This window comes from Aythya fuligula, chromosome 1, assembly GCF_009819795.1.
Source record: "Aythya fuligula isolate bAytFul2 chromosome 1, bAytFul2.pri, whole genome shotgun sequence".
Lineage (NCBI taxonomy): Eukaryota > Metazoa > Chordata > Aves > Anseriformes > Anatidae > Aythya > Aythya fuligula.
Window position 1 is genome coordinate 200,022,940 of NC_045559.1, and position 12,584 is coordinate 200,035,523.

Here is a 12,584-nt window from a genome sequence, read left to right on the forward strand (position 1 = left end):
TAAAGACTTGCTTAAGAAACAATTATTTGAAGGCAAAAATCTACTGTCTGTTCATTCTATTCTCATACACTGTGAAAAAAAAATAATAATTTTCTTTGTCCAGAAATTAGGTATAAAAGAAAAACAATGATCTAACAGCTAATAGCTGTAAGGAAATTTCAGGCAGGAAAAACAATAAAATTAAATTTGTTAAAAAATAACTTCTGTATGTAGGTAATAATAATAAAAAAGCACAAAAGGAAAGGTGAAAAGAAAATATAAAATTTCACTTCAACAAATATTACTCAGCTTCCTGTGAGACACTTTACAATTTGTAATGATGCTACTAAAAATTTGTGTGTGGTTTTGTTTGGTTTGTTGTGGGTTTTGTTTGTTTGTTTGTTTCTGTAGGCTGAAGGTTCTGTTAAAAGTGATAAAGGTGATTTAGGCTAGGGAAGGCCTTCTTCTAGGCTTCCATGGAATTTTGTTGAAGGAAAAAATAAAATTCTTCTATGTATCTAGGTAAATTAGTATTCCTTGTTCCAGAGATAACTGCAGGACAAACCATCAACATGAAAACAGAAAGAAGAGGTTAGGTACCAAATAAATATTTTTAATAAAGGGAGAATTCAGAAACTCTGCATCCAACACCAAAGGTCCAACACAGAGGAACTTCAGAAGAAATGTATCTACTGTCAATAAAAGCATACTATTTCAGTGTCTTGCATTTATTCTGAAGATAAGGAGCTATCTCTACAGCAAACATGAAATGAAACAAATCACAACTTCTTGAATTCTTTATATTCCAGGAAAAGACATACAACAATGAATTAAAGTTCTACCAACCTAAATTCACTTTATTTCAGTATATGACAGGTCAACTAGTTAACCAATTGACAAAGTCAGGTCCTATTTGAGCTAAGAGAGAGGTCAAACGTCAAGGTTAAAACTGATGTCTTTTTATGTTCATATTTACCTTTAGGTCCTTTGAACAACTTGATCTCTACCACGGTCTCCAGAATAGGTCTCCTTCGACGAACATACAATCGGACTATGGAGCCAGCCTCTTTTAGGGCCTCCACAGCTTTGCTGTGTGAGACTTCTGACACATCCACCTCATTCACTCGCAAGATGCAGTCATTGACCCTTCAAGAAAAACAAAGAGTAACAGATACTAAATGCTTCAGCTGTTATTTTGGACTGAGTAAGGTTTAGTCAGTAGTATTATAAAACAAAAAACACACCACTGTCAATTTTACCAGATGACAATCTTCATGCAATATACTAAATTAGCAACGAGTTGGAAAAAGAATGCATCTCTCCAAAAGACATCCTGGATTCAAACTAAAGTCTACCTGCTCACCTATGTCATACTCAGCTACTCACCTACCACACTCCACCATAAATTGGGGCTGGGTCCCCTGGAGTGGAAAAGAATACTAAACATCTCGGTTTTGCAGACTTTATTAAAAGACTTTTTACTAATATCATCTAGTTACAACATTCATGATGCATGCTTCTACTACTACTACCATTGCTCTTAAGGAAATAAGTTCACTTAATTTAATACAGAGAGATCAGTATTCATTAAAATATCTTCTTAAATCTTCTTATATCTCTCTTCTTCAGCAGAGACAAAAATTCTTAAGTTATCAAAATACAAATGCTGTCCTACAAACAGCAATTTAAAAGAGAATATTTCATCCTAAATAACGTGAGTAAATTTCATTGTTTACATTTTCACCACAAAATGTGTCTCCAAGATCTGCTGTTTGGTAATAACATCTTTTTTTTTTTTTTTTTTTTTTTTTTTTTTTTTTTTATAGAATACTAAAAAAAATCCCTCATTTTCTTAATTTTGGTCATGTGCTGAGGAGGATTAGGTAATATATTCACCCTCAAAACAACCTAATGAAGTGGAGTAGTATTTTCCATATTTTACAGTTGAAAAGAAAATCTACACTTTGACAGCACTAAAACCATCTCCATAGCACCAGGCTAATGTCTTAACTACTGTGCCATCTTTTCTTTGCAAATGAGTGTAAGAAAAGCAAATTCCAAGCAACTAGATGAACTTAAACAATACTGTTCTTATGTGATGAACGTTTAGTATGAGATGCCTGTAAGTATTTTGGGTATTGAAGAAAAAGGCATATAAAAATGAATGTGTTCTTTTGCATGTCTGAAAGGACAATCAGCAAAGAAATTATGGAATGCTAAAAATATTCTCATTTTTGCTGTTTCTATACATAAAGATTGACCATGAAATACAACCCTTTACAGCAAAAGAACACTTGAGCTCGATATTGCTCAGGAGTCTTAGCACATGAAGAAAGAATGAATTATTCACAAAAGATTATCAGAACTTAGAATGGATTTTTGTTACATTTGAGTGCTGCTGTTTTTGTTTAAAACAAAAACGAAACAACAACAAAAAACACTACTTGAAACCAAAGATTTTTTATGTTATCAGCCTTTTGAAAGAGCATTTACTGGGGGAAATATTGATAATATCCTTCAACAGACAATTGATCTGACGTGGAAAGGACTGAAAATTGAAACTCCAGACAAAAAGTGCTGTATTGCAAAGTTTCTAGTTTTTGTTCAATGACTGGGTTTCGTGCTTTCTGTCAATGCCAAAAGCATTCATGTATAATTGCGTGGTTTGGCTGTCAAATTAATAAGTGGTCTAATATAAATTGCTTTTTTTCTATTAAATAAATTATGAATGCATCCTGCTACTACTTCCTACTCAGATAGTAATTATGTCTAAACTGCTACTCTGTCTTTCTATTAATACTGCCATATATCTGATTTTTGTCAAATTTCTGACGCTTATTGTCATAGTTAAAATACAGACTATATGAACATTAATGAAGAAAACACAGGATCCTAGCCATTGGATAGTTATGAAGATGATAGAGTGGGAAAAAAATATAAAAACACTAAAAAGAAGTGTTACATTTCTTTTGTTTCATATATTCTGTGCACTGCATTGATAAATATTGATACTACTCAATAACCCTGTATATCTACAACCTCTTGTAAAGGTTTTATTGATGCCTCTGTAAAAGATTAAAAAAAAAAAAAAAAAAAAGATTTCCAGAAAAAGTCAACTAAGGACACGCAATTGCAACTGACCTTGCCAAAATCAGTAAGCCACACACATACTAAATAAAGCAAAAATAAAGCAAAGCCTTTGGAAAAGGACATTTACACTCTGACAGAAATCCGACCCTAGAGTTATCTATTCTCTTAAAACTGTAAGACCATTGTTAATAAAAAATACCCAGATTAATAGTACTATTGTAGGATGAATGTAAGTGAGATAACGCAAAGCTGCTCTGGTGATGGAAGTACTTCACTACAAAGTGTTCTGTTTGTATACTAACTTTTTCAGTGCAGATGTAACTGACACTAATCATCCCATTTAGTTTGCTATGATGAACCCACCTAGTGTGAGATATCCACCTATACCCTTCCAAAGCTATAACTCCTTCACACACACAGGGTGAAAAAAAAAAATAAAAAAAATGAAGAAAATACATGCACATGCATCTGAGTGTGTATGTGCATGTGTAAGTACCTATAAATATATAAGTACCTATACATTCTTATGGCTTTAACACAATTTTTAACGGACATGCTGATGCAGCAATAGATCAACACTGATCTCATGGGTGTACAAATATTCATTGAGAATATTCAGACCACTAAAACAGCAGGTCCACTGTGAAATGAAATAAGCTGGTGAACTGATCTTAACCTTCTTTTTATTATTATTAATATAGACGCTTTTTAAAATTTTGTACAATCCAGTTAAACTGTAAAGTTTCTACCATACTCAAGTTCTACTCTCTTAGTGACCTGTAAATGCTGCAGCAGTATAAAACTAAAATAAAAATAGCAAAAAATATCAGTAAATCCAGCATCAGAAAATTCTTTTAGCTGTTGAAGTGTAAGGTCTTACCACTTAGAGGATATAATTTTGCTCTTGTGAACAGCCCTCCAGTGTATTTTCCCAGTTTCATTCAGATGTTCATGTAGAAACTGTATGGCAAAAATATATTTCCTTTGTTGATATGTGAACTCCCTTCCCAATTTATCTTAAAATCTTCCCAAGGTGGGTATACATTCTCTGTGCAAGTTAGTTTCAGGCCCAGCTTCAGACGTGTTGAACAAAAGATCCGGCCCATAATCCAAATATAGTAATACACAAGTCAAAAAAAAAAAAAAAACAAACAAAAGAGATCCCTATACCAATAACTGTATTCATTCCACAAAATCTCCAAGTCGGAGGAAATTGCTCCAACAAATCTCATTTCCACAAGAGATTTTTTTTTTAATACTAAAGCATTTATGTAATAGAATCAGTACTTTTAAATTATTTCCACTCTACTTATAAACCTTAACATATTTCCTTGAGAAAGGAAGTATGTTCATATGATTACTTTTTAAAATACGTATGATAAAAAATGTAAAACTTTCTAATGAAAAAAACAGAAAATGAAGTTGTATTCTAAGCTATGAGTCTTGCAACAATTGAAAACAAATATTTTATTTAATTCTGAACAAAAAGAACTCTTAAAAAAAATAGTCTTCAAATTTAGAACTTTAATTGCTGAGGCTTAATAATACAATCTCATCATTTGCTGATGCGATGGGTTCACGGAGTTCTTGGCTAAATTTACTCATGTTTCTTTGAAAAGCAACATGTGATTGGAAGTATTTTGGAAAATGCATGTACCAGGTTGAAAAAGAATGAAAATGTTTGCACCATAATTTAAAAGAACATAAGCCTAGAAACAATGTTCATGGTATTGTTTCCTTGAAAAAAGAAGGACTACATATCTCATTTCAGCAAAACATAGAAGTCTCTGATTTAATTTTGAAGTAGGAGTAATGTTATTTCTATTTTAGCCAAAATACTCAAATTGGGACTTCGCATTATGCATATATGTCAATCTATTTTAGTCATCCATGCAGGTTAACTGCTAAATTAAAATTAAGTGAGGCAGCTCTTCCCATGGCATGCTGGCTCATGTAAATGCTGTTACAAAATGGGTATATTCTACAAGAATTTGTAGAATAATTCAGGTATGAAGAACTCTGGCTCACAAAACACAGAACATAGTAAGTACATGCTACAATCATGTCAAGACAGTTACAACTGATGCAATAAATATGAGTGAGATTTTGCCTTTTAGGACAGGGTCAGGGATGCAGAGGTTTACCCATAGCTGTTGCTATCTTAATGAGTGGTTGGATTAATTACAAAGAAATACTATACTTTAAGGGCTTTTACCAACTTTGTTCTAAACCTGACTACTTTCATCTGAGTTTTCTGATTACTAATTTCAAGAAACTGTGCAGACATCCTTGGAAAGGTGGTAATTGCTTCAGTCAAGTTGTAAGAACAGAAGATGAACGCAACCCTTAGGCATCTATCAGAAATACAGTAGGTGACAACTGGTAATGATTACTCTGTTCAGTCTGTTCTATGCAATGTGGTGCCCTGCAGAGAGACCCAAAGCAGTCTAGTACAGCAGCAAAGAGCCGCAGAAGACCAAATGGTCCTGCCAGGAAACATTAACCCACTTGCAATTCCATAAAGGAACTACTTGGAACCAACCATGGTCTCAGGAACAAGGGACTTATCTGCACTCCACAGGACAATGCAGACGCTAAAAGCTGCAGTAATCCACAGGCCTTAGTTACCATCTAGACACCTCCAGACTCATTGGCAGTCTATTAATGGGGCAGACCTGCTTACACAAATACAGTTACCATGATTTATACTGCAGAAAGGCCAACATTACCAGATCATTTTGAAGCAATTCTAACTTTTTTAGGTACTTCCTCAGAAAAGTTAAAATTAATATGGACTTTATTATTTAGCCAAAGCTTAGAAATTAAGAAAAAAAAAAAAATCTGTTAAGGGAGAATCAGTACAAAACCTTAGGTACCAGACAGAAAAGATAAGAGAGAGAACTAAACTTTCACTTTGTTTCTTTGCTCCTGCTTTGTCTAAACTTTTCAGTCAGAGTTCCCCTATAAAAGGGCTGATGTTTCCTTTTTTTTTTTTTTTTTTTTTTTTTTCTTTTTTTTCCCCATATAGACATCACAAAAACAAGCACTTCAAGCAGGAACACAAGATTATAGGTGACAAGTTGAAAGGACTGACTATTATCCTTTCTTAAAGATATCAGTGAATCATAATGTAAATACATTACCTGACCCCAGGAGAACCAATCTAGTCCATTAGTTAGGGAAGACTGCCACCTCCATCCCTTTGTTGACGTCTTTATTTTTTTTATTTTTTGGGGGTAATTTTGATATGCACCCTCCCCATCTCATGGTAAGTAAAACGTACAGTATATAGGGATAAAAAATGCAATTATTGACACTGACCAATAAAATTTCTTTACATTATTATTACTATTGTAATTTCAACCAAGAATGCAGAATAAAGGATCTCAAATTTAAAAAAGCAGTCTTCAGATCTGCCTATTCAATTACTGAATATAAAGCTAAAACTAAATGCCAGTGATACACATGTACCATGGGGCATACTGTTTTTTAAGTATAATGATACTTAGACACATGATCCAATTTCTGTAGCAAAATCACATATACCCTCAGGCCCCTTTCTGACATTGTAAACTAGTATAAAACTACTGTTATGTCCAATTTAAAAATAAAGGGATAAAACATAGCAGTAAAAGAAAATTTCAGATCTCATTTGCAATTTATGGTTCTTTCTGCAAACTAGAGAACATCAAGTGCTTATGAAAATACATTTGGTGAAGGCACCAGCCAATCCTAATTCAAAATTTGACCCTTGTGTGTTTTATAATGAAATTCCATAAATCTCATAGAAGAGTTACTTGCTGAAACATGGCTGATAAAAGTTATGGTTTGGGTGGAAAAATAATTTATGAATGACTTGAAAGAATTTCAGCTGAACTTAATAAAAATCTGAACACCTAGGAACAATCTAATTTTAAATATATATGCAGATATTATAACAATATAATGGAAACCCAAGCGTATTTAACATGAAGGCAATATCTGAACTATATCTAACCCACACTTCCAACAAGGGCAGAATTGTCTGTGGTCTTGAGAAAAGCAGATAAAAACTAAATCTAAAAGTTTGGTTTGGACTAAAACTAAAGTGTTGCAAATGGAAAGAAAAAAAAATCATCTTCTCAATTCTTTAGCAAGTGTCATTCATCTGTAACAAATAAATTGAGGAAAAATAGAATGTTTTTCCCTCAAAATGTTCACCTAATGCCATCCCAACTCTTTCTGTACAACTCTGAGCCGGTCACTTACTTTATTTTTCATAGTCTTCAAATAGAAGATGAGAAACCCATATACCTTCCCCCGTATTTTTCTTCCGTTTACACTATACATAAACTTTCCAGAGGAAAACCTGCACATTTTTGGCTAATCTCAGACAGGGACCACCCTCCAGTGTAGCCTGTAGGCATACTGACCACAACAGATAACGAACCAAAGCCGCTCTCTGCCTTGTCCTGGCTGCATTCACCCTTGAACCCAGCCCTTAGAAGTCAGAGATGAAGGCCAAATGCTTCCAGCACTTGCAAAGGGGGTGGGCGTATGGGTCTGTATGTGTGTAAAGACAGGGAACTAAACTCTGGCATAGCATTTCTGTGAGTAAATGGAGCCAGATAGACGCTTTCTCCGTCTGTACTAGCAAACCAGTTTCTGTGTGTTGGCTGTGTGGAGCCTGAAAGCTGAGACGAGTCCTGTCAAAAAGCAGGGTGTGCTCAGTTAGGCCTAGTGCTGTGCTGCTGCAGCCTTGCACCAGCAACCAAGTTGAGTTTCAGCCAGAGACCGAAATCAAAAACCCTAGGAATGTTTTCCATTTAAGAATATGTGTTGCTTTTACAACAGAGTAATAGAAACCCTGCAGCAGTATCTGCAGCATATCACCAGCCGTCAGCCCACGCCTACTGGTGGGAGGTTTTGGTGAGTGACCTGAAGTTGTGTTAGTTGTCCCCACAGTTCACTGTACACTCCTCTGGACCGTTGCAGCAGTTTTGGCATAGAAAGAGCAATCTATCTTTCCATGAGGAAAGTCAGTCTCGAGTGTGTTCCCTCCCAGCTGAGAGAACAGAAAAGAAGCAAAACAGAGCAGGAGGAAAAGCCTGTGCACAGCAGACACTGCTCGCTCCCCCTGGACTGGTGCAATGTCTTGGCTGCTTTTCTGACTGTCCAGGACAAATTAGCAGGAAGCCCTCATCCTCCAGAAGGCAACAGCCATGTAGGATTGCACCAGAAAGCAGAAAGCATGGGCGAAATTCCTCCTCTGTATACCAGGAGCCCAGTGATAGTTTAGGAGGAATAAATGCCTACTGTACTGCAGTCAAAAACTTCAGATCACCTCCAAGAGGGTTTAAGGTCATGCCAGCCTGACTTGCAGGTGTATTACCAGAGGACTTCCATTTCATTTACAGAACAGAGACTGAAGGGAAATTGTCAGGGAACAATTCAGATTTCAGAAAACACTTCTGAATTTCAGAATGTGTTATTGCTTCAAATGATTGTGCATTTCCATAGCCTGTTAATAACATGGCCTTATTGAGACCCGAAACATAACCAGCACAGCTATAGAACTGTCAGGATGTATTTACATTTATTGTCCATTGCTACTGCTTTAGTTACTCATGGATTTTTTAGTACAACAGCTATCTTAATGAAATGTCTATGTATTAAAGAGTCTGCATAACAGTAACTGCATTTGGAACACAAGTCTGTGACTGGTAACAGTATCAGTAAAAATATTAGCACAGCAGCTCCTTATCATGCACAGCATGCCTTCTCCCCTCTCCCTATGTTTCATTTATGACTCTAATTTCTATTTTGGAAGTTGTAAGTCAGAAACAGACAGCATATGCACTATATAATTAGGAATGGAAAAGTCCCTGCAGCCTTTAGACTGCTAGAAGAAAATATATTTATAATCTTGAATATGTTCCTATTCACACAGTTTCAATGGAGGACACATTAGCATTTGCTTTTCGTTACTCTTTTTTTTTTTTTTTTTTAATATATTATTTTAAAGGTCTTAAATTCAGCTGTAAGACTTCACTCTAGGCACAAACTTGGCTAAAAAGCAGTTTATCTGTTGTTTAAAATACTTTGGATCATTTCTGCATTCTAGCATATTTCTGAGAACTTCCTGGGCAAAGGCTGGGGCTCTCCTTTCGTTAACTCTTTCCACCACACTCAATAGATCATATTAGCCTTTTACGCAGTATGCCTTTATCATGCAATGTCTATTTGTTTGGAAGTGCTTATATACATCTCTTCATTGAAAATATCTGCAAAGATACTATCTAGTGTCCAAGAGAGTCTGAAGACTGCTCATATACATCAAATTGGCACAGTGAAATCCAATGCAGGATTAGCCACACCAGCACAGACACTGGCCGCAGTATGTCTAGCATGGAAAGCCACCTAGATTGATGTTTACCATATGTCTACAGCCAATTATCATTGGTAAAAGGCCATGTTAATGCCACTCTGCAACTTTGAACTCATTTAGAGCTAGCTTGAACTCCTGCAAAACCAGCCATGCAGTGATTGATTTCAAGAGGGGGCCCATTAATGGCTACCAAAAGGAATAAAAATAGAAAAGAGAAAAGGACAGGCTCAACCCCACAGTGCAAAAACCTCTCTCACAAATTAAAATGAGAGACCTTGAGTGCTGGATGGCTGCAGGGTAAGATGGCCATCACTCAGGCTGCACTGAGCTCCCCAGCCAAACCTTACCATCTATGGGAGCCTTACCACTGAGGAGCACGGCCCACCCAGGAATCCTGCCCTTTGCTTAATGGAAACACTGCTGCCCCTGAATGATCAAGCTTCAGGGATGATTGGAGCTGAAGTCTGGATGAAGGTGTTTCCCTGGCTGCAAAGATAAAAACTATATGAAGCCATAAGCCAGAACAGGGGTCCATCAGACCTCCTGTTTCCTTCCAATGGTGGCCTTTACCAGGTGGTATAGGAAAAGAGCAATACAGTATTTACCCAGAATACATTTTCAGATTCTGATGACTCTAGGGTTTCCTGAATCACATATACTACTATTTTATTTAATAGCCTGAGCTAGGTTCCTTTTCCACAAATTTAATTTGTTTTCAAAACCCATGTACACTTCATATCCACAGTGTTCTCTGCCATTCAGCATAGTTTTGCTACCAGTTAATAAATAAACAAATTTGTTTGATGTCCCCAAATCCTTTCATTAGAAGAGATAGCAAATATTGCTCCTTGGTCATTCTCAATGCTCTGTTTCTCTCCTGTGGTTCGGAAACAGGACATAATCTCTTGCCTTTCATAACTGATTTTTCATCATCATAAGAAAGGCCCTGCTAGACAAACTCTACAAGCCAAAGGCATATAGCTGATCTAGTAGTCACACTAGTTACCACCTGTGATAACATTTCAGAGAAACCCCACCCGTCCATCTTTCTATTTATCTGAACACCTCTTGGGTGCACCTGCAGATTTATAAGTGAACTCTGGAAAACAAACAAACAAACAAAGACAACAACAAAAAGCACTTCAAGTCAAAGCTGTTTCTATTAGCTTTGTTTCTTGAATAAATGACATTGTTTTACATTGGAAAAAAAAAAATCCAGCCAAGCCAATAATAAGTCATTTCATTCTAATAAATTTTGAATTAAAATAAAATAGAATAAAACAAAATAAAAGGTTAGACAGTCAGGGAAACAAAAATCAAAACAACCATCTGCTGTCTTATTATCCAATATCAACTCCTAGAAAAATGATTCCAGAGCAGAAAATGTTCCACTTTTTATAATGTAATGCTCTTTTTAAATTGCAGTAAAAATCTCCCATTATTCTGGAAAGCATCCTCAATACAAGAATGAAAATAAATTTTGCCTCTTGCTTTGACTCAATTAAATATTTAAATATATTACAAAAATTGTCACCACAATTGAAACTAATGCAGGTGTCCCTGATCAATGCTCATGATATCCATAAGGAAGAGGCCCTGGTTCACAGCCTGCACCTTCCTCTGTGAATGACATGTTTACTGCAAGACTGCTCAACAATAGTTGTCTTTTAGGAAGTGAAGCAATTTTGGAAGTAAAGAATAAAATACATTTATTTCATAGCTCTTCCAGTTTAATTACTTTTCTAGAAGATGTTGGCTCATGCTTACTAGGGAGAGGATGGAGAATGCAGGGTTCCCTTCAGAGGTGAGCTGAAAGGTGATTTTTTTTTTGTTTGTTTCTTTTATTATTTTCTAATAAGGGAATCCCTGACTTACTTTTCTCCCTTTGCCACTGAAAAGCAATGTGGACCTAATTTTGCATCAAAAAATGTTTGTTCAGCTAGTATTGCACGCCAAAGTCTTTTTAGACCTGAAATTTGTATACAGCAAATTTTCATATGGGGATGCAGCCAGCACTCCATTAAGAAAAGTTCACAGGCAAGTAAGACTTAAAAAAAATAGCTTATTTAAACAATTATAAGTCCAATAAGTAAACTGTATAATTTAAATAAATTCCCACATCATTTGAAGACTTTTAAAAATTCACTACTGCCTAATGCACTAATCATGTATATTTTAAGTTGTTGATTTCCAAAAGAAACTTGGTAAGCAGTTAAACTGAGTCCATTCTTAGGCATAAGAGTGAATGTGTAACTAAATTTTTAAAACTAACACTGCAGAAAAACAATAATTTGACCTTATTATTATTATTCAAAACTGTATAAAAGCTGAAGTTTCAAAAAAACCACGAATGCTCACTGCATCATATTGACTTGGAAATACTTGAAAGCTATTCATGATGACCTCCTGGAACATGACCAACAATATTCAGGAGCTAAAAATGGTGGTGAATTCCACAATAACTCCAAATATTGCTGTCTACATCCTCACCTTAGGAAAAACAAACAAACAAACAAACAAACAAACAAAAACCTGTCAATATCAAAATTTCTAACATATTTGGCCCAAGGTTGAGCCAAGGGAAAAACAACACCATGAAAAGTATAATTTTTGTTTCCTCTGAAAAAATTCAGAGGTTCAGGATGCTTCTTGGACAAACCCAATGCATACTGAGAAGAGAAGCAAAACCCCACTGGGTTTACACCTCTCAGAAGAGCCTAACCTCCTTACACATGCTCTGAGAACAGGAAGTAGTTAGCTAATAGCTAATCTTGCAGGGTGTAGCTATGTAGAGTTGAGAGGGAGGAGTAGCTAGCTCCCATTCAATTTGCAGACAGACTCAAGCATACACTTTTTGGATAAGTCAAGTCTAAATACAATAATACAATAGGAGGACTTCTCCATTTGTTTTTTTCCTTCATCACAAATTCTCTGAACATAGCCTGTTGCTATATAAGTCACTTGGAAGTATAGTTATTCTAAATCACTTATAACACAATGATTTTCTGCATCAAACTTTCAGCTATTGCTTGACTAGCATAACTCAAGGCAAATGAATTCTCATTTACTAGGTAAGACACACCTATAGTAACTTTGTAAAGAGTTTATGATCTTTTGCTTCACATATTATTGTTTTAAGACATAGTAC

At 35.5% G+C, this 12,584-nt stretch overlaps 1 protein-coding gene across 8 annotated transcripts in view; it reads right to left on the reverse strand.

The window, feature by feature from the left end:
- The window catches only part of DLG2 (discs large MAGUK scaffold protein 2), an 883,769-nt gene that overhangs the window by 323,720 nt on the left and 547,465 nt on the right, over positions 1 to 12,584 (reverse strand). For all 8 annotated transcript variants that reach the window (XM_032198439.1, XM_032198448.1, XM_032198456.1 and 5 more), the window contains one exon: positions 956 to 1,125. In XM_032198439.1, the coding sequence (XP_032054330.1) occupies positions 956 to 1,125 (170 nt within the window). The remainder of the gene's footprint in view (positions 1 to 955; positions 1,126 to 12,584) is intronic.